Below are 21435 nucleotides of genomic sequence, written 5' to 3'. Positions count from 1 at the left end.
CTGTGAAGATGTAATAGAGGTTTAGGGGGTTGCAATTTTGCTTTGCATTCTAGACACCTTGATTTTAAAAAAAATAAAGGATTGTACAAAATCTGTATGTACAAAAGTTAATACTTGGACAGAAGACTAATATAAAAAGGAGATGTCAGTGTAAGGTTAAGTGGGGTTACTTCTAGTGACATTCTTAAGGGATCAATAGAAAGCTTAACATCAGTATAGTCATCAAAGATCTACATTTTGCAGATAACACAAAAATACTTGGTTAACAGGGATGATAGGAAATTTTTTACAAAGTGCTTTGAATCAGCCGCTAAGCTGAGCCACTCAAGCAAAGTTTATTTTAATTCAGCTAAGTGTGAGGTCATACATCCAGGAATGAAGAATGTGGGTCCCACCTACAGAGGGGGAAGGGGCTTGTCTCCTGGAAAGCAGGGACCTTGAGAAGGATTTCAGGGTCATAACTGACCAACAATTTAACATGACTTCGCAGCATGATGGTTGGCAAAAAGGAATAATGATTTCTTTGGGTATGCAAACAGAGAGAATGTTACCTTGCTGTGATTTTTCTTCTGTATGGATCTCTGCTTTGGCCAGGGCTGGAGCTGCATGTTCACTGATGAGATACTTTGTGTTTAGATTATGTTGTAAACAACTATAAAACCCATTCAAGTGTCTAAGGGAAAGCCTTACTTAGAAATCTGAACTAGTCACAGCGTTTATTTTAATGAAGGCAAAGACACACCTAAGAAGGCATTTGTAATCTAGCAAAGAAAGTTATGACAAAAACCTGTGACTGAAAGGTGATGCCACATGCATTTGAAGAAGCCTGAGCCAGGACTTTATAAATTCAAGAGGGATTACTGTAGGACCTAACTATATGCATTTCTGGAAAATATGCTGTAAGTAAACGAATGATTTCATATAGTGGAAGGTTAACAAATGAAATGTAATGACTGGGATATACAAATAGGCGGTCTAAATGATGCAGTTTATTGCTGCCTCTTAGGATAATTTATTTTTACAAAAGGAGAATTTCAAGGAGCATCATTAGTATGCCAGTGTTTGTTTATAAGAGTTTCCTGTTGATAAAGTAGAGACAAATTATAACGGAGCAATATCTGTTTCTCTGTACTGGATTTTTGAAGTGGTACCAAAGCAGAGAGATAGGACAAAATCCCACAGCCAGTGGGTTAAAAAAGTACAGGATGTGGTTTGTGTCTGGGACTGCAGATACAATTTCTGAACAAGTAATACAGACATTAAGATAAAGTTTAAAATGTTACAACTTGCCAGTGGATATGTATTTATTATGTTCACAGCATAGTTCTGTGAATATAACACGCTACTGATAAACGTCCAAGTCTAGGCAAAGTCATGCAATGTGAGTTGGTGCTTGAGCAGGCTGTGCTGGGAGTCTGATGCTCACTGCTGACCTGTGACTGTTTCGTGAAAGACTCTGTGTCTTGAAGTTTCCTACACAGCTATTTTTTCTCTGTTTTCTTTAGGTATCACTAAGCACTTAGAGATTCCCATAGGTGATTTTCAGGATTTGGTATGTGCTGCTTGTAGGGTCAGAGCTTTGCCATCCTGGCCTGTGGCTTCAATTTCCTTTTCTTCTCCATCTCCTCTTCACTTTGGCTTTCCCAGGCTCTGAGTGCCACACTTCTGATGCTCTTGCAGCTCTCTCCCTGGCCTCTGCAGTTGCTCCTTGCACAGTCTGACGTTTTTCCTCCGACGTGCTTACTGTTGTCTAATCTACTCTTACTTCAGCACTGCATCCCAGACAATTTGGAAATGAACAGACCCTGGAAAAATACGTTCCGAAAGTTCATGCAGTAAGAAAATTAAAGAAAGGTTTCACCCCTTAAAATGAAAGAACCTCAGCTTTGACCTAGTTTCATAGCGAAGGCGAGCATGTTCCTTGCTGTTGGTGCTGTGCGCTGTAACAAAGCTGCTTCTAAGCCTGGTGCCATCAAGCACCCAGCCTTTGAAAGCTGAGTTACCCAAGGGCAGTGGTGTTGTGCTACGTACTCCCACACTGGAGGAGGGCAGTGAAGAGCTCGAAGCGATACCTCTGTTGGCTGGTGATGTTGAAAGCTGCCTCCTGGCAGGAGTCTGCCGTGGTTGGTGTCAGGGGTGTTGTCAGCCCCTGCTATGCAACAGGTTAGCTTATGCCCAAGACCTGGAAAGAGGCCTTTCTCCGTGGCGTTGGCTCTTGTTTTTTAATGGGTTGCTGTTTGCACAGGACATCATTTTGTATCACAACCCATTACAAAAAGTGTACGGTGTGTGCTTGGTATACCATGTAAAGGATGTACAAAGGAAAGCAGTGGTTATTTCTGGGACATCTAAGGAGAGCAGCTGGGTCAGAAGAGAAACTACAGAAAAGATGAGTTTCCTGGTAATGTTACATAGTGCTCAGTGTGCTGTCATCTCATTGAGAGTAATGTCAAGTTACTTTCTACAGTGAAAAAGCAGAATCAGCAGATGAAACCACCAAGCCTCCGAATGTTGCTGAAATGCAGCACAAGTTATTTCTGCTCTTTGGGTGCTGGTGGCTATACCTGCCCATGCTTTCAGGTATACTGTGAGCTGTTCGCAAATGAAGTGGTTTGGAAGTCACACTAAGTTGCTGTCTTTGGAATTGAAACTGGTTTTCATTGCCCGATAAAGGCAACATTTCAGCCTCTCTCCATTCTGGCATTTTTGTAGTTTTATATCTCAGTCTGATGCATGGAACACAAAAATAGAATCAGCTCTTGGGGTGAGTCTGGTTGGCTTTGCCTCCACTAGGTAAGAGAAAGATGCTTCCGTTCAAAATAAGGATCTGGACAGATCAAGATTATTTTACAGCTTTATAGTACAAGATAATATCTAGTGCAGATAAACTTGTCTTTTTATGAGTTTTTGTTATGTCTTCCTCAAAACAGAATTTAAAAAAAAGCCGGTCCCCAACCCCTAGCACCCTGCTGCTTGTGATACTTTATCCATTATAACTCCCACTGGTTATAATCTCTTTCAGACCTCTACTCAAGGATTTATGTGTATTTAGCTGGCAGGGGCTGCAGTTGGGTAGGGGCTAACTCTGCCCTTTCCCAGATTTGCTGCCATCTCTTCCCTTGCCCCAAACCATGGCATATTCCAGTTATCTGTTTACAGTTGCCGCATATCATTTAGAGTAGTCCTCTGCATTGGACATTAATTTCTGTTGCCACTGAAGTGTTACATGTCGTGGGAGACAGGGCTTTGAGGAAGTGCCACTGTTGGGATGAGCACTCTTGTCCCAGTGAATAATGTATTAAATTATCAAAAATAATCCAATGCAGGCTGCAGACGTGTAAAGTGGCAATACCTACACTTAATCATATTTGGTTAAAACCTTATTCCAGTAAATGCAGTATTGCTGTTGTAAAGGGCCATTTTTTCCATTCCCCATGCATGCACCTCCAGCTTCAGAGCAGAGCTCTCGGCTTTGATCTGGGGAACTGCATGGTTTTCACTTATTTGTGGAAACATTTGCCTTGTTTGTTTTTAAAGCCAGCGGAACTCAAAGGGAAAATTTTATTTTTCCTTGGTTCCCCTGAGAAACACTCATTCATCCTGCTCCCATCCACAGGTTTAAACAGTCACCCTTTGTCGTCGTGCAATATTCTCTAGCCTAGGCGTCTCTGAGAGCTGGACAAGCCGTATCCGCTGACGTGGGTGCTGGGCAGGAGGCCCTGCCTCTTCTTGAATGATCAGTGAAAGAAGGGGAAAAGCCTTCTTGCTGAAGTGAATGGCGAGCTTTGCATTCAGTCATAATTTCAGATGTAAATGGACTAAAATGACTGTGAGGTTCCTGAAATATGTCCTGATTCCTTCATCTTCTTCCTTTTGATTTTGTGTTAGTTGTGAAGAGGGGCTGGGAGCCTGAAGACAGCAGAGAGTTGTTAGTGAGGTGGTGTCTAGATGATCAGAGGAGAGTGGGAAATGAAGAGGAAAGTGGTGAGGAGGGAGATGGCACAGAGGCAGGGTGTTACTGAGGTGGTCCTCAGTGTGCTGATATGTAGGTATGTGCAGGATGGGAGGCAGGGAGGCTAATGAAATGTCCTTGGAGTTGTCCATAATGCTTGTGCTATGTAATGGATAAGTTTCCTTGAACTCCTCAACTTTACTTGGTTAACAATAGTAATTCTTATTAATTAATAATTTGATGAATTACACTGTTACAGAATAGCGATTGGGAATTTGTCATCCATAGAGATTTCAGAACAATAGAGTTCCCTTACCCTCTTCAGATATCACAGCTCATGTGTGTACAGATTCCATAGCACAGAGGAGTAAAGAGCTCAAACTGCAGTTCCTGGTTTCAGAAGGTTTCTAGCAGGTACCTAGCATGTGAAATTTGAATTGATATTAAACGTACAAGGAGATGTCACAGAGGAGCTTTGTTCACATTTTTAAATTCATGTGGTAAAGTAGACAATCATGATGCTTTTACACATATTGATTTTAAGTCCTGCTCTGAAGAGGATTAAACTAATAAATTCTACCTCTTCCATTTAATAGTGGAAGAATAGACTTGGGTCACATTATTGCAACACTTCCAGGGCACCACTGTTCAGCTATCCATTCTCGTGTCACTCAAAGAAGGATTTATGGTTTTGTGTGTAAAAACCTGCAGATTTCTTAAGTAAACTGTTCTCACCTCAATAATATGTCAATGAAAGTATATGAACACCATTCTTCTCATGCACTCAGATGTATGCATGCAGGCAGGTGTTGCTCTCTTTGGAAGATTTTCAAGGACCATTTACATCAGCTCTACTCAAAAATACTTTCAGTGAAAATGTCAATGATAACCTTATTTCTATCGCTATCTATCGTCTTCTACTAAGAATGATTCTGCTTACTTTCAGTCCTGACACAATTCTACTTTTTTTTTTTTTACCTTTTTTTTTGTAGGATGCTGGGCTTAAGTTGAACATTTCTTTGTTCCATACACATGTTTCTTATAAAGCTGTATCGATCAAATGCTTTTAGTCACAACAGTGTTGAAAGGATCAGAACAACTTACTGTCAGGCCTTCAATTCTAGTCACCTTAAAATGAAGTGCCCATCAAAATTTTTTTCCCACTGCTATTGTCATATTTCATAGCCATCCAGGCTTTCTGTCTTCTGCCCTGACTCTTCTAGCAGATATTCAGCCACCTTGACCATCTGATATACTAGCGTTAGAACTGACAGGACATATGGAGATCTGCCAGGTGGTACAGACCAATGCTTTTCTCAAACAAATCTACTGCAAATCTAGGGAATGCAGCAGGATCATCTCATTCAGCCCGTGGATGTTTGACCTATTGATAATAAGGTGACCTGCTAGATAGACATACTTTATGACAGTATGAGATAAAAATGTGCCTTAGGACCTGGATCCAAGAAGGGGTGTGGATCCTGCCTCCATTCACATAGATCCATGTTAGATGCTTACTCCCCTTGAGAAGTGAGAGACACTTTCAAATGGGAGCAGGCTTCTAAAGTCAGCCACTTCATGGGATAAACAGTGGGAAATTCTGAGGAGAGGAGTGTGTCATACATCCTAGCCCTCCCTGTGGCTCCCATGCCCTCTACAGAGCTTTTGGGATGAACCTTTTGATTACTCAGCCATTGCCTCTTGGGATGCTCTTGGAAAGGAGCTTCTGCCCGTTTTGTCAAAAATAGATGGCGAAAATCCATCTGGAGAGCAAGGGAATGGGGGAAATGGCTGCTCTCTCCCACAGAGCAGCTCAGGGGTTTGCCTGCAGCTGCAGAGAAGCAGGTTGAACTCAAGCAAAGACTGAGGGGTACAGAGCCTTGGAGCATCCACTGACCAGCAGCTGTCAGCTATGGGGCTGTGCTGTTCCTCCAGTCTGAGCTGCCAGACACAGAAAAAGGTGTATTGACCCAGAAAGAAGGGCTCTTGACCACCCTTGTGGGCTGTGGCTTTGGGAGGGGGCTAGGAGGCTCAGTCCTTGACCCCAGTCAGCTCTGAGGACAGCTTGTGTGTGAGATTTTTGCACAGAAAGTTTGTTGGATGACACACATGCATGGCTGTTTTTATCTCCGGCTAGAGGTGTACGGGAGGAAAGCAAGAGAGTGAACAAGCAAATGCAGCACATGAATGCTAAAGTTAACTGTGATGTTTTGGCCAAATACCGTTCCCCTAGGTCCATGGACATGTTCACCTTTTAGCAGACGTATTGTCATATATAATGAACCAGGAGCCAAGAGCCTTAAACTGCTCCTCCTCCTCTAACAACTTCATACATGGAGACCCTTGTGTTTGTTTTATGCATCAGGGTTGGAGGGAAATGCTGCATAAAGGGAAACAGGTAGTTGAGTTAGCTCATATTCTGGACTCAGTGCTTTTTAAGACACTATGAAAAGAAATCTCTTTAAAGCTTGGTTTTGATAAAATCTTTTATCAAAGGAATATGAAATGTGTTAACTTCAGTGGAAAAGGCAGGTCTATGATAAGGTTATGGACGAAGAGTCTGGATTTAATTATTGTCTTAATTCTGCATATGATTCTCTGCTGGAATAAATAAATTTTCAGAAAGTAAAATAAATACATGTTTTAATTGTTACCCCTGTTCTTCCTTCTTGGGTTCTCTTTGCCCACCTAAATTCAGGTCATCATTTCACAAATACCCATCAGCTCCCAGACTTCCTACTTATTTGTCAGTATTACAGGTAGGCAGTCACACGTTATGGAGATTTGTCCAACTGGTGCCAGGAGAAAGCTGGACATCTGAGCGGTGTTTACTTCAGAGTAGAAAAATGTGATTTTTATATAGTTGGGGAATTTTATTTATTTTTCATCTAAAATACCCAAAGAAAGGCTGAAAGTGAACTGTAAAAGAGAGAAAGGGAAAAGGTGGTAAAAATAAAACTCAGAACATTAGGTCCAATAAAAGGCCCAACATTCAAATGTATGAATAGGATGTGAAACTATATTGTCATAATGCATTTTAGTACTCAGCTTGAAAATCAAGGTCTGAGCTCAAGAGTACCTAATATCTTATTTGAGGGCATAGAGTGACTTTTCTTACTGATTACCATGAAAGGATTATCAGCAATACATTACTGCTAAGCCTTTGTAACCTTTGACATGTAACCTATTGAAACATTTAGGTTATTGATCACAATCTCTCCCATGCCGGCATCAGTAATGCATTTAGCACTACCCAGCTGATAGCAGGAAGCCAGATGTGCAGGGAAGGCTTGTTTAAACTCAGAGTGCAACTTGTACCCAGCTGCCGTTTGGACTTGCAGCTCTCCCCTCACTGTCTCAGGGTGTCACCTCAGTTCATTTCTCCAGGATTTGCCTTTTTTTTTTTCCCCCCACATCTTTCCTGTTATCAGTACTTGTAAAGAGGGCTTGCTGACCTGATGGAAACAGTTGTGTGCTGTAGTAATGTTTTTTGGAAGAGGACAAAGGAAGCACTCCCATACTTTCAAATGCTAACCCTAAATAACACTCGAGGGTGTCACACCCTGCAAGTCCTTTGCTCTTCCCCCACCCTGCTCTAAACTTTGGGATTATTCAGAGGCCTTGTAATGTTTGAAGTTTAGCAACAAAGACTGTTTGCCTACTTGTTGAATTGTAGCTCCCACAAGATCTTAAAAGAAAACAGAAGCATGTATTATTGAAACATCAGGCCTCTGATTGCCTTCATCTGCTATTAATTTGACAAAAAAATCACCAATAATGTTGTAAATGAGCTTTTACCAACCAAGTAAACTTATACTTTAGCCTCTTCTCCAGAAAAGTTTGCAGTTAAGTTTTGACTACAGTAACATCTGAAAAAAATCAGCTTGTGTGCAGAATGGAAACTAGATATTTTGTAGACAATTTTGGCATCACTGTGTTTTGTCTGCCTTTGCAGTAGGGAGATACCAATGCTAAAATTGTGCCAAACTAAAATAAATTATTACAAGTCCTAGAACATCTTTATCAAAGTAAACGCAGGACAGAGGAAGGCTCTTGTGAGGACTGAGGTGGTTATTCTTTTGCACAGGATTGGTAGAAGGCTGAAAGTATTAACTTGCACTGGGAACTGACATCAAGGGATCTAAACTTGGACTCAAAAAGCATTGCAAGGAACAGGACAAGGAAGCTGCTCCTTACTAATTTTCAGGTACAAGAATGAGATGTACACATTCATTCATTTGAAATGAATGGAAATCTGTCTTCCAGTTTAAAGCCAATTTGTCTAATTGATATTTTGATTGAATTGCATGGCACTTCAGCCTTGCATCCTGAATGACTGAGTTTAGAGAGGAAGAGTGAGATGATAGGAAAAGGTAATTAATTTTAAAGTCAAGCACTGTCATCGTATTGATTCATAAGCCATAGTGTATGTTTATTAAGACCTAGAGCTGATATTTGATTTGATAAGTTGTGGAAGTAGTGGCCTTTAGCTCTGAAGGCTGGTGGACATTTGAGTCATTTTTTTATGTCACTGAATAGGGATCTATTTATCAGTTGACATTGAGTTGAGGACTTGTGGTAGTGACTTGTGAGCTGATTAAAGTGTTTTGCTGGATTAGCATTAGTGTGATGGCTATGTAAATTTTGCAGCATTAATATGTTATCTATTAAATTGGGATTGTCCAATTTATTTTGTTTTAAGGCTGTAAAAATTCCTATAGTCTATTATTAGTGCTTGTTTAAAACTTGAAATAAATATGTTTAGACTAAAAGTTTCATGTTGAGTGTTTTAAAAGCCAGGTTCTTGAATTCACTGTTAGTCATCAAGCTAAACAGAGCTTGATTCTCAGAAATACTGAAAAGCTGTACTGAATTCAGTAAAAGCTCTGGAATCTGTGCATGGGTTGATGTCCTCAGGATCAAGTTGGAGGGAGTAGAAAAAAGGCCTGACAGATGAGAGAACTTTCCCACAGAGAAGGAGGAAACTCCAGAAGGATCTGAACAAGGATGAAAGCAAGGAGCAACCACAGAAGTCACCCTGATGGTTACATGTATCTCTTAAATTGATTCTGTTGAAAATTACTTCATATTCATTGCTTTGAAGGACCACGTTTCATCCTTTATTTCTGCAAGACTCTTGCTGTAGATTGTGGGGATTATTTACATCTCAATTTATTTCTCAGCCCATTGGCCATGATTAAAAATGGAATTCATCAATCTCCAGAGCCCCTGCTAGAGACTTTCACCTTGTAGAAGAAAGGGATTAGATGTGATGATTTATTGGTCTCATATACAGTCCCTTGACTGTTCTGTGGCACTGAGCCGAAGGAAAGCTGAAATGATATCCAGTCTTCTCTGGCAACCACTCACACCATGAGCAGAGTAAATCCTGTCCCTTGACTAAAACCCTGTCTTGTTCCATCCAAATTTGCCTGAGTTCCTGATGTGTGTGGGCTCTTGGTAGCACAAAGTTAAGGCTGGAGAAGGCAGTGGCAGCCGGCCAAGGGAGCGTGCCTTTAGGATGCTGGAATCTGTGCCTGTGTTGTCATGATGTCCCTTAGACTGTGACTATGAAAAGCACAGAAAATGATTTGTTACAGTCATCACACTCTATCTTTGAGAAGGAATTGGAAATGATGTTCAGAATCACAGCTTTAACATTTGATCATTGTTCTGTGATTACTTTTCAGATTTTTAGGACTTTTTGGTACTAAAGCGAAACAGAAATGCAGTCTTGAAGCTGGCAGAGGCTTTACTTGCTTGCTTTCCTCTCCCCTGCTAGGCTGGAAAACAAAAAGGAAGAAATATGTGGCCATGCCCAGCTTCTACCACAGCATTTAAAAAATGTGTATTTCTTTGAGGTGATTGTTCTGGGAGAGGAGATGGCAAGCCTGCTCTTTGTTAGGGTGAGCTTGCAAGACCATGGTATCTTTTGAAACATCTCAAAATGTCTTATTGCTTTCTTAGATGCTTTTAAAAGTGTGCTCTTTTTGGACTCTGAGTTCTTTCTCTTTGCTAGATACTAGTGAGGCATAATCCTGTAATACCCTTGATGAAAACCCAGCTTACTCCTGCCAAAACACCTTGGTTTTTTTTCAACTCAAAGTGTTGTGCAACGTGCCTCACAGGAAAAAATGAAAGATTCTGACAAAGGGATTCAGCTAGCTAGGGCTGTTTCAATTGCAGGAAGAGATACTGGTGGAAGGGTGGTTTACTGGGACTGAACTGTATGTATTTCTGCAGAAGCCTTATTGCAAAAGTTTCTTATCTCCAGAATGAAAACAGATCTGAAAGGGGGTGTGGGGGGGGTGGGAACCCACAGCCCTGCAGAAACTGCCAGTGAGAACAAGAAAACTACATAGGATAGCTGATGGTTTGTGGGAAATCAAGTCCCCAGTCTAATTCAGGCACAGTGAAAACTGCCAGCAGTTTAGTGACATCCAGTCAGTACAGATGGATATGTATTGCTGTTACTCACCGAGGCCTTATTACACGGTTGTTTCTGTTGATAATGTGAACTCCTTGAATATTACACTTATTTTTATGTCCTCCAGACATTTTTTCCATTAATGAAGCTGTGCTCTCTGTATGCTATGATTTGCATGGATGCTTTTTCTTGATGAAGAAGTGTCTTTAACCTTTGACACTTACTCAGCATAGCAGTGTCATAGTGAAAAACAGTGAATACATGTAAAAGCCACTTGTGGAAATTATTTCCCTTGGCAAATCCACTTCATTAGCGCCATGTGACTGATATTAAAATCAACACAGTTTCCTTGACTTGAAGGATATTTCAGTCTATCTCGAACCCAGTTGTCATTGCATCTTTTGACTTCCTTTTAGAAATCAGGAATACTTAAAAGCAATCTATGGGCTGTGTCGTCAGTATATGATTCAACCACTGGAAGTGGTATGTTTGGGTAGACTGAAAGGGAAAGAAACTGGGTGTATTTCTAACCTAAAATAGTACTTCTCCGGGTTGCACTTTGGCAAATATTCATTATTCTCTTTACGTGCTTGCATCCCAGACTGTCTGTGGTGTACCTGCAAGGCAGGACTGTCTTGTCTCTTTCTTACTGAGGACAAATCCCACAGACTGTCTCCTTCATGTTGGTAGGATTGTGAACAGAAGGGACTGAACATGTGGCAAAATTAATAACTGGGTAGCATTCATACTTTCATCCTTAATTAAAGACAAGTGAGTATGTGAAACATATTTCCCCAGGGCTGTGGTGAGGCAATATCCACACATGTAATTAATCTAGCTGCTGGAAGTCACAGTTTCACCACTAAAATGAAGCAGAAAGAGACACCAGCGAATAATATGAGCACGCTCCAACATTCATTGAAGTCAATGGGAAACTTGTCTTTGGACTTCAAAGGGCATTGGACTGAACCGTGCAAGATCATATTAAAACACTTAAAAGTCATTAAGCACTTATTCTTGCTACACTGAAGTAACAGAGCTGAAAAAACTATAGGTAGATTTTAATTTAATCCACTGCCTACACTTTTAATTGTTCCATGTTTACACAGTTGGTTGCATACAGTTTGATTAGGTGGCAATTTGCCCGATGATTTATTGTGTTTCACTGTTGCTGCATGGTATGCTTTTTATAGTCTTGTTTCTGTGTATACATAGTGTATACATAATTGTCTTGTATGCTGATACAATCCTCACTTAAGTTACTACACATGATTTTCTGTGAGAGAAAAGCTAGCAGCTGCTGTGAGTTGTAGTTTTGTTATTTAGTAATTTCAGTATGGTACAACTTCTGCCCTGAGGGTGGGACTGTAGAAGGGGCTGAAGATGTCAGCATCTCTTCCCCTAAGTGTATTAGCAGCACCCTAGAGGATACATAATCCTTTTTATGGGATGGGGAAGGGGTTACAGAACTGCTCTGCCATCACCAGTGCCACGGTGTCTGGCCTTGATCTCTGTCCATGACTGAGAAAGCAATGCATGGTCGAAACTTTGGGTGCTCTGGGCCACTGTTGGGCACTGGTAGACTTCAGTAACAAGGGAGGAATTCAGGGGCTAGCTGGAGGCATCAGAGTGCAAGAGGGTAAATGTCATCAAACCAGGTCTCTGCTGTTCTTCACCTGGCTGATGATTTGGAAATTTGGTTAGCCACTAATTTTTGTTTGTTTACAGAAATCTATGGCTTATCAACATATTAGAGAGAACAAATGGTTATCTTGGAACAGATTAAGCAGGGTGCTTGGAAAGCCAGTTCATGCCCAAGTTTCCCACATTTAAATGGCATTGCATCTCAATTGCTTGGTGTGCTTGGTGTGGTTGGCAGGCCGTGTTCAGAGAAGCCCACTAACTGATGCAAGGTGAAGTTGAGAGCTGGGCATTTGAAGATTTATTGTGCTTACTTATGATATTTATTTATTGCCTCAGTTTCATCTGTGCTGAATTCATGCTAAGTTTTCAAGTAGCTGAAATTTAAGAGGAATGTTTACTTATGAAAAGGTAGAGCATTTGCCACTTCTCTTTTGTGGTAAATTGGATTTTGCAAGACAGGACTAAGCAGAGCACAATGAGCATTTTGTCCTCACAGAGCAAACTGGCTTTAGGCATCACATATTGTGACAAACAGTGTGAGTTTTGTGGCTTGGGCTCCAACAACAAGAAAAGACAATCAATAATAAGGATTAATCCCATCAGACAAATAATGTGGCACCATTCAGTACTTCTGGTATGAATCCTAGATTATAGCTAATAAAGACACTGAAAAACTTCCTTCCTTTACCTAGTGAAAGTGTTACTGTGGTGGGGGGGTCGAGCTATGAGCTTTCATTTCAGAACCATGCTGGAAGATTGCATTTCTTGCCCCTGCATGTCAGTAACCTTGTTTTATAGCAACATTGGTGTCTTTACGCTTTCATTTATTCAACTGATACTGCAAAACAACAGGGCAAGATGGAGTTTTCTTTTCAGGAGTGGAGCACACTAGTCGTAACCTCAGTTGAAGTCTAGCATTAGAAACTCCTGAGATGGTGATTTGCTCTTTGCTTCCACACTGTGAAAGACTAGTGAAAACACAACCTAACTTCTTTTATTTTTTTAAGGAAATGTCTTGGTTTTATTGAAAAACACTCGATCTATAGGTTTGCCAGATACACCACTGCTTCTGTGGAACCAAGAGTAGGTCAAAAAAGAATTATAATTTTCGGGTTATTTTTTGTTTGTTTTAAATTTTCTGACTTGTCTTGGTATAATGTGCTTAATCCTGTTTGGCACAGAAGCAAAATAAAGGAACTAGAGGAGCCTGCTTCATGTCTGTGTTGTTGAATATAAAAATCTGCTTTAATTGGATATATAATCATTGTATATAAAAATCTTCTTGCCTGCATGCATAGGTAAAATATCTGTTTCTTTTCACAGAAAAGGGTCAAAGATGTCATATCTCCTATTGTATTTGAAGCTGCTTACAGCCTTGGGGAACATGTGATAGAAAGAGGAAAAGAAGACAAGGAACTACCTGCTCTCAAGCCCATTCTCCGCTGGAAGAAAGGACAAAAGATAGCGCAAAGGAATCAGGTCAGATTTGGACTATGTTATTTCCCTAGAAGTCCTGAAACTGACAGCAGAACTGGACTAAAAGGGGATTGCTAAGCTCTGGGTCATTTGCACGCAGTCACCCTTTTGTACAGTCCTTCTGTTGCTGACATCACATCAGTGCTTCTCCGTGACATAGTAAATACTTCTGCTGACCAGGTTGGGCAGTGCAAGGTGTGGTTGCTTTTTTGTTTCAGGGATGTTCATGCTGGGAAAAAGGAGACTGAATAAGGGAAAGGACAAGAAAGGTCCTACTCCTTCTGGTTCTTCCATTTCTTTAGAGGCTTCTTGTGGAAGGCTTGGCCCTGATCTTCTTTCCAGGTTGAGCCTTTGATAGCGCCAGAGGGACAGGGCTGGTTCCAGGAGGGGACACAGGAACTTGACCCTCTCTGTGAGTGGGACAGAATAAAGAAAAATTTGCCTGGCCCAACTGCCCTCTTTTTTTGGGGACTCATCATGTCCAGTCATTCAGCAAGGTAAACCCACTGCTGCTGTTATTGTAAGGACATGCCATACTAAAATAGGATGGTTTTGTTTCAGAGAAATTAAAGCATAGGTGCAGCCATGTACTTCTTAGGATCTTGTTTTGCTCCATTGCAATGCAGAAAACCCTTTTGTCTTTAATTCTGGCGAGAGCATGAGAATTCCCTTAATTTTGAAACACAATGTATATATATACATATATATATTTATTTTTTTGTTTGTTTGTTTTTTTTTTTTTTTTTTGGTCTCTTCCTCCTGAATTGTTCCCTAAGGAACTAAAGTGTATGTGATTATCCTGCTGCTCTTGTCTCTCTTGACCTCACTGGTATCTTTGGCAAATGTTGGCCAATTTTGTCAGGATTAGATAGGAGTGATCAAGACAGTGCTTATGAAGGTATTAAACACCTTCAAGGTTTGTGCAGCAGGCAGTCATGTTGAGGAGAGAGACCCTGTTAGTGACCTTTGGAAAGACTCCAGTATAAGTGCGATCCTTGTAGGTACAGGACAGTCTGCCAAAGAAGGAGCTTGCAGAACAGTTCAGCCTCCTACTGTGCCAGCACCAGAGCATCTGACTGTGAAGCTTGAGGCTCCACAGGGAAATCAGACTACTTATGTGGCTTGAAAAACTTCTTGTGTGTCAGAATTGCAGGATAATTTAGGCTGGAATGGACCTCTGTAGATCAAGTTCCTTGCTCAAAGCAGAGCCAACTTGAAAGTTAGATCGAGTTGCTCAGAGTTGCATCCAGTCAAGTTTATTTTCCAAAGTATGCTTACAGAGTTACGGGCTGGCACTGCTTGTGAAAAGAAAACTTTTTTTTTAATTTAAAGAAAAAAAAAAAGCTGTAAAAAGTCTGTCTGGAACCTGAGGCTTTTAGCAATGAATTGTTAGATCTGGTTTTTAACCCTGGGAAGATCATGTCTATTAAGTGATGCTTGCATCATCGTCATCTATAACATTACTTTCTGATGCTGCTCGTGAGGATATGTTGTTATGCTGAAATTGCAGGTCCTTGAATACTGCTAAACCCCCCCAAAAAAAACCCAACCAAACAAAAAACAACAAACAAACAAAACCACAAAAAAAAATGACACCAAAAAACAAACAACAACCAACCAAACAAAACTGAAATGCTTAAAGAGATTTGCTTCATTATATACTTAAGTGTTTTGAACTGGTTTTGGCTATAATCTTTGTGCTTAGACACATGAGTATTTATTCAATTATGCTTTATTTTTATAAATGTATGAATGAAAGATGCATCTAAGAATTACTTATTTTATGAAGAAGGTTTATATGCCTGTTATGTATCTGAATGTTGTATTGTTGCAACAATATGATGGGAATTTGTGGAGAGCTTTGGAAGTTGAGCATTATGCTGAAAACCTTAGAGTTACATGAACAAAACTGCTTGGTTGCTTTACCACTGTGTTTAGACTCAAAGGTCACATGTTGCTCTGCAGGCATAGTTTCGATATTTTAATGTACCTAAATGCTGAGGTTATAGAGCAGAAATACAAATATGTTGGGGTTTTCCCTGAGTTGTTTTCTTGCGTAATTTGGATGAAAGAGAGGCAGTTTAACAATGCCTTTCCATTTGCTTTCCAGATGTTGTTCACTTAGCTTAGGAAGAAAAGGATTTTGACAAGGGTTGTGCCTGCAAGTGTGCTTTCAGCTAAGGAAGTGGGAAGAGCTTCGGAGTCAGTGTGACAGTTGCGGTGACAAAGCCCTGACGGAGTAGCCTTGAGGCATGGTGGTGGGGTACTCAAAGACCGATTTTATAGATATCTATATCTATATCTATATATCTATATATTTTTTTTTTTCCCACGGGAAAATCAGGGCATGGTGTTCTCTTTCAGGATTCTTGTTATCTTGCAAGTAGAAATTATTCTAAATGACCAAAATGAATAGTAGGAAGCAAAGTTAATATAGTGAAATATTTACATTCTCAAAGAATCTAAGGATTAGGGAGGGACCTGACATTTTGGAAGTCCAATTCAAGACAGATTTAGTGGGATTTGTTTTCAGAAGACAGAGCACGGGTGAGGGCAAGTGGACAAGCTTAGCGTTAGTGGCAGTACTGGAGTCTTTAAATATAGCTAGTTGTGTGTTGTTTCTCCTATTGGTCTAGTGAGAAATGTTGCATCTGTTGCTTTGAGGCACCATTACAATACTGTTAAGAGGCTGACACTTTTCTGAAAAGCCCAGGTGGCTCATTTTTGTGAATTAATGTGGGAGATGAAGCTGTAAGTAGTTGAATAGCTGAAGAAAGGGGAGGGAGTCTTCTGTCTTTCAAGATCCTACTGGAGGACTGCTAGGCCTACTTGGAAAGTCCATCATCTTGCAAATATGTGGCCTTTATAGTCACCTAGATAGGATCTTATTTAAACTTAAGTGATGTTAAAGCTGAAGTGATCACTTTCACTGGGATTTCAGTTTGTTTCCTGTGAACCTGATGTTTCCTGCATGCTTGTGTGACTTCGCAACAAGAGGGTACAGCCCTATGGCTCACAAACAAGGAGGTAGGAAAGCCATCAGGAGTCCACTTGACTTGAGAATTGAAGATTATATTGACCAGATGAAGTTCTTCATGGTACTTTGCTCTAGTCCGTTAAGGAGTCAGCATGGAAATGCTGTTCATGGACACGTACCACCAGAAGTGACATCTCTCTAGTGTCATAATTAGAGAAAAGGATCTTGTTGGATATTCATCCTTTAAATCATTTTTACATTGTAAGTAAGAGAACAGTCTGGTCTTCTACTACTCACTTAGACCAAAGTAGAGCTATAGTATTAAAGGAATACATGGATGTGGGATATCATGTTAGTTTGTTGGTTGGACTTGATCTTAAAGGTCTTTTCCAACCTAAACAATTCTACGATTCTGTGCTTTTATTTATTGGTCATCTTTATTTTAAAATAATGCAGTCTTTGCTGTAAGGCAGTGCAAAATGCTGATATTTAAAACCAAAACCACACCAAACCTTGATTGTTCAGTGAAGAAGCCTGTTTCTATTCCTGAGTGAACTGTGCTTGAAACAATCAAAATTTGAACGTCTGAGTGATTTGAAGAAAAGGATCTTAATTGACATTTCCTGATGAAAAACCACACATTTTTGAGACTTTATTTTTTTTAAGCAAAGAGGCTCTGATACTTCAAAATGAAGTACTAATGTAATTAAACTGGCCTGAGGGACTATTTGGCCCAGGATACAGAAACAGTTGATTTCTCATGGACTTAACTATTTTATTGGTTCTTGTATATGCTTAACAGAAATGACAGTTGCTATAGTTTGGCGTAATTTTTTGTGGTAGCAAAAGCAAATACTTAATGAGTACGTGTCTATTGATAGATGCCTTGGCAGCTTGTAAAATTGTTGGGTGGAAAATGGTTGTGTGGAGGAGATTACAGCTTTCCAAGTTATAAGTGGCTAGTCAGCTCAATTTTGCTCAAACAGAAGATCTCTGGGTCAAGATTGGGTGGGGAAAAAAAGATTCTACTTTGAGTGCGTATTATAAACTTTAAAGCTTCCCACCCTAAGGATGACTTTCCATTAGCTTCTTTTTTGCTTCCCAAATACAGTTGCTACCTCCATCCTCTGGAAAAAACTAATAAGTCTTCTTACTTCAGGGAAATTAATGAGTATTTAGAACTTGGTTTGGCTTAGTTCGTTGTAAGTGGTTTGTACTATAACATTTATTTTTGTATACCCACTGTATAAATACATGTCAACCAAGGAGGAGAAAGATCTCCTGCCAAATAAAGCCCGGATTTGTTCCTAGTAGTATCCAGTAATGTATCTTAGAGTTCAAAATGTGGTGTGCTAGAATTCTGTCTGTTCTAAATACTGTAATAAAATCACCTGCTGTTATGTGGATGGAGACACCATTTTGTTATAGGAAAATATTCTCAGGAGATTTAATTGCGTCAATGTTTTCAGGACTTCGTGAATGGTCTGCTATAAAACTACTTGCAAGTTATAAGAAGAGACAGAAAATGTTTAGAACGTTCTGTTCCCAGCTGTGCTACTGACTTGCAGTGAGAATTTGGGTACAGTGCTGTACCTCTGGGTGCCTGAGGCTGCACGTCTCTGGGATAAACTTCATGTTTTTAAAGCAGAGAACTACTTTTAAAAATACTTGTGTTTGAAAAGCTAGTGAAGTATTTGCACATAAATTTGCTTAGTTGGCAGGTATGAGGGAGTTTGGGGGTTTTTATGGAACTGAATTATGAACAACCTTTAGTGATTTTTGGTTTGCTGCATGAATAATGCCATTATTTCTTTTAAAGCATGCACACACCCCACCAGAGTCATACTGAGGACAAAGCAATGAGAGATCTGGACAGGCTAAAATATGGTTGTCCATACACACAGCATGGTCCAGGTTTGTCAGTGGTGTGTTCTCTGAAGCAGAGATCCCTGTGTGCCTGCTTGAGTCAGGTCATGTCTCTGTCAGCAAACTGAGCTATGCTCACCATATTTTTAGGCACTGGAGTGACATCTTAATCCTGTTAAGCTGCTGGAATGGCTCTTGGCATGGTTTTAACCTGTGCCAGCTACTGTAAACCATTCCCAGGCATGGGTCAGGAGTTAGGATGCTTGTGTCTTGGAAGCCAGGGCAGGTTAATTTACTGGCACAGCTGAAGCCTCACTACCTTTGTATACCTGTCAGTAGCTGGGTAGGTGGAAAGTTCGAAGGTTAATTGACTTATGCCCAGTTACGTAGGAAGTCTTTGGGAGATTGCAGGAGTCAGCCTAATTGCCGTGTTCCAGCTGAAATGTGTTGCTACTGAAGTCTTTCTTCCTTGGGCAGGGCAAGCTCCCAAATTATCTTCTGCATTTACTCTTGCAGAGATCCACCATGTGCCACTTTTCCTGCTTAATTGCCAATGTTTTCCCTTCAGTTGGAGTGGGATTGCTGAAAGTGATGATTTCCACTCCTCCCTCTGGCATCCCTTTGGTGGTGTCTGTCTTCTGCTTTAGACAGGTTTGGTCAGAGTCAGTGCTGAACTGGCAGGGACTGGGTGCTGTTCGTGCCAGGGAATTTGGAAAGGACCCACCGTGAGCATGTACTGGATTAGGCTGAGTTACATTTGCCAGCAGGTGCCCAGATGTACTGTACCTCTGAAATGTTTATAATTAGCAAACTTGCTGAGGTAAGAATGAGCAGAAATCAATGCCTCTGGTGGTATGCTTGTTTCTATATGCTTGTTCTTAAGCAATGACAGGCTAGGCCAGTTACTGTCCAACTTCTTCATATTCCTGTTTGAGCAGAGTAAAAACAACATAACTGAGAATGTGTAAGACATGGCTTAATCCCCAGGTTTAGGTCTCATGGTCTTCCTAAAGAACAATAGCCCATATAATATGCTAATATACACAGAGATATATAGATGTTCATCTGTTGGCTGTGCATATGTGCCAGGGGAGCGTCAGACTACAGCTTGATCCTGTCTTAGGTGGGAGGACGTGAACTGTCTGATTTAGTTTAAAGGTTCTTCAAATAAATAAATAGAGGGAGATGATCACATAGGCATTTGCAAACTGAACCCTAACTTAAAAATCCAATTGGGTAATTTCTGCAGTTCAGCATAACAGCATGCATTTCATTTCCAAAGCACTCTGTGGATGGAGAATTGTAAGTGTTAAAAAGAGGGAGTTCTTGCTTATGTGTGGAGCTATAAAAGAAAATTGTAATATACTCAAAAAAACAGAGGCAGGTGACAGCCTTCAGGAAGCCAGGCTTCATTAGCTCTGATCAGCAGTTATATGAAGGATTATTAGAGCTTAACTGGAATACCTAATACCTTGAGAGGAGATAATATGATAGTATTAGTTCATTCAGTTCAGAGTACCTCTGCCACAAAATCCTTGTCCATTCAGACTAGCATTCATACATACAAACCCACAGATAGATGATAGGAGAGGACTTTCACATATCCTTGGGGGGGTCTAAATGAGTTAAAGGTAGACATAAATTATGTATGTGATACTTTGAAGATTTTTTTTTTTTCCTTTCTAACTGACAAAACAGCTGTCACATCTGTTTTTCATTTCTAGTTGTTAATATGCTTTTATAATTCTAATTACACAATCGTGTGATGACTAACAAAGGTTTTGACTCTTATGTTAAAATGTTTAAGTATGAAAGCATCCTGAGTAAAAAAGATTCATCTTACACGGTTCCAATTTAAGTAGTAGAAATAAGAAGGTTTAGAGTAGAAAATGTTCTCGAATATCATTAAAGAACCCTCCTGAGATTTTATAATTGAATTATTCTGTAGTCATCCAAAATAAATGGAAGACCATTTAAGACAAGACAGGAAAATATATTGAGAAACGTGCTGCAGAAATCAATCCTATAATGGTATAGGGAGACGGGACAATTAACCCCATAGGTCCTTCCCATCTATTGTTCTATGAATTTATAAGGTCTGAAGTCTTGTAAAATGAGAACACTGTTTGGATCATTTGAACTGTTAATGATTCAAAAAAGAAAAAATTGCCTCAGCCTGAAAAATGAGTTAGTCAGACTAGAAATCTAATAAAGCTCTGAAGGGCTGGGGATATATTTCTATTGCCACCAATTGTAATTCTTCACCCCAGGAGAACATGAGAACAAAGATCGCATTGTTAAACCCACTTACTGCTGTGAGGAATAACTAATACATATGTTTATTAATTTATGCTTGCCTTCAATAGCTAGCAGGTTTCTTGCCTGAAGCTGATTTCATTTGGGAGTTGTGTTCCTCTTATGTTCGAATGTCCTCTCTGCTTTTTAGCTTGGTGCTCCAGCTTGGTTTTTAACACTTACTGCAAGCAGGTTGCAGCTAAAATAGGGGAGAAGTGATTGAGTTTGGCCTTAGATGGCTTGACAAGTGGCAATGTGCTAGCCATGAGCTGTAGGACCAGAGTCTTCCACCTCAGTAAAGTGGATGAATTCCTCTGTGGCCTTCCCCAGCTGGAGGAGTTTGACTTGTGTGGTTGCACCCCTACTAGTGTAGCAGAATAATTATTACTGGCCAATTTATGTTTTCTTATACTAATGCACTGTAAATGAACATCTGTTTCCTTTGCATGAAGACATGCTCTGATGAAGTTTACATGGAGCTGAGGGAGCTTGCTAGCTAACCTTGGTCCCCTGCACCATGCAGTACTGGCACGGCCCTTTGGTTTCATAGTAGGATTCTGTTGAATGCTTATCATTCCCTTGGTATTTCGGCTTCTGTCATGTGTTCAGTCTGCCACTCACTAGGGGTATTATGGAAATCATGCATTCTTATTTTAGCCAGCACATCTGATGAAATCCTGGAAAGTTTTCCACAACAGTAATTGCTTTTCTAGTGGGAATTTAAATCGACCATTTTGCACTTGGCCTCAGCTGGATACATGAATGGACCATTTCCATGAGTACTGTAGTGAAGCACAC

At 40.2% G+C, this 21435-nt stretch overlaps 1 protein-coding gene across 1 annotated transcript in view; it reads left to right on the top strand.

The window, feature by feature from the left end:
• The window catches only part of ITGA9 (integrin subunit alpha 9), a gene marked incomplete at both ends in the record, with an annotated part of 220912 nt that overhangs the window by 103863 nt on the left and 95614 nt on the right, over positions 1–21435 (top strand). The window contains one exon of the mRNA XM_080364271.1: positions 13347–13502. Coding sequence (XP_080220397.1) covers positions 13347–13502 — 156 coding nt within the window. The remainder of the gene's footprint in view (positions 1–13346; positions 13503–21435) is intronic.

Source organism: Nesoenas mayeri, assembly GCF_963082525.1.
Source record: "Nesoenas mayeri genome assembly, chromosome: 2".
NCBI lineage: Eukaryota > Metazoa > Chordata > Aves > Columbiformes > Columbidae > Nesoenas > Nesoenas mayeri.
This window is presented reverse-complemented; position numbering and strand designations above follow the sequence as displayed.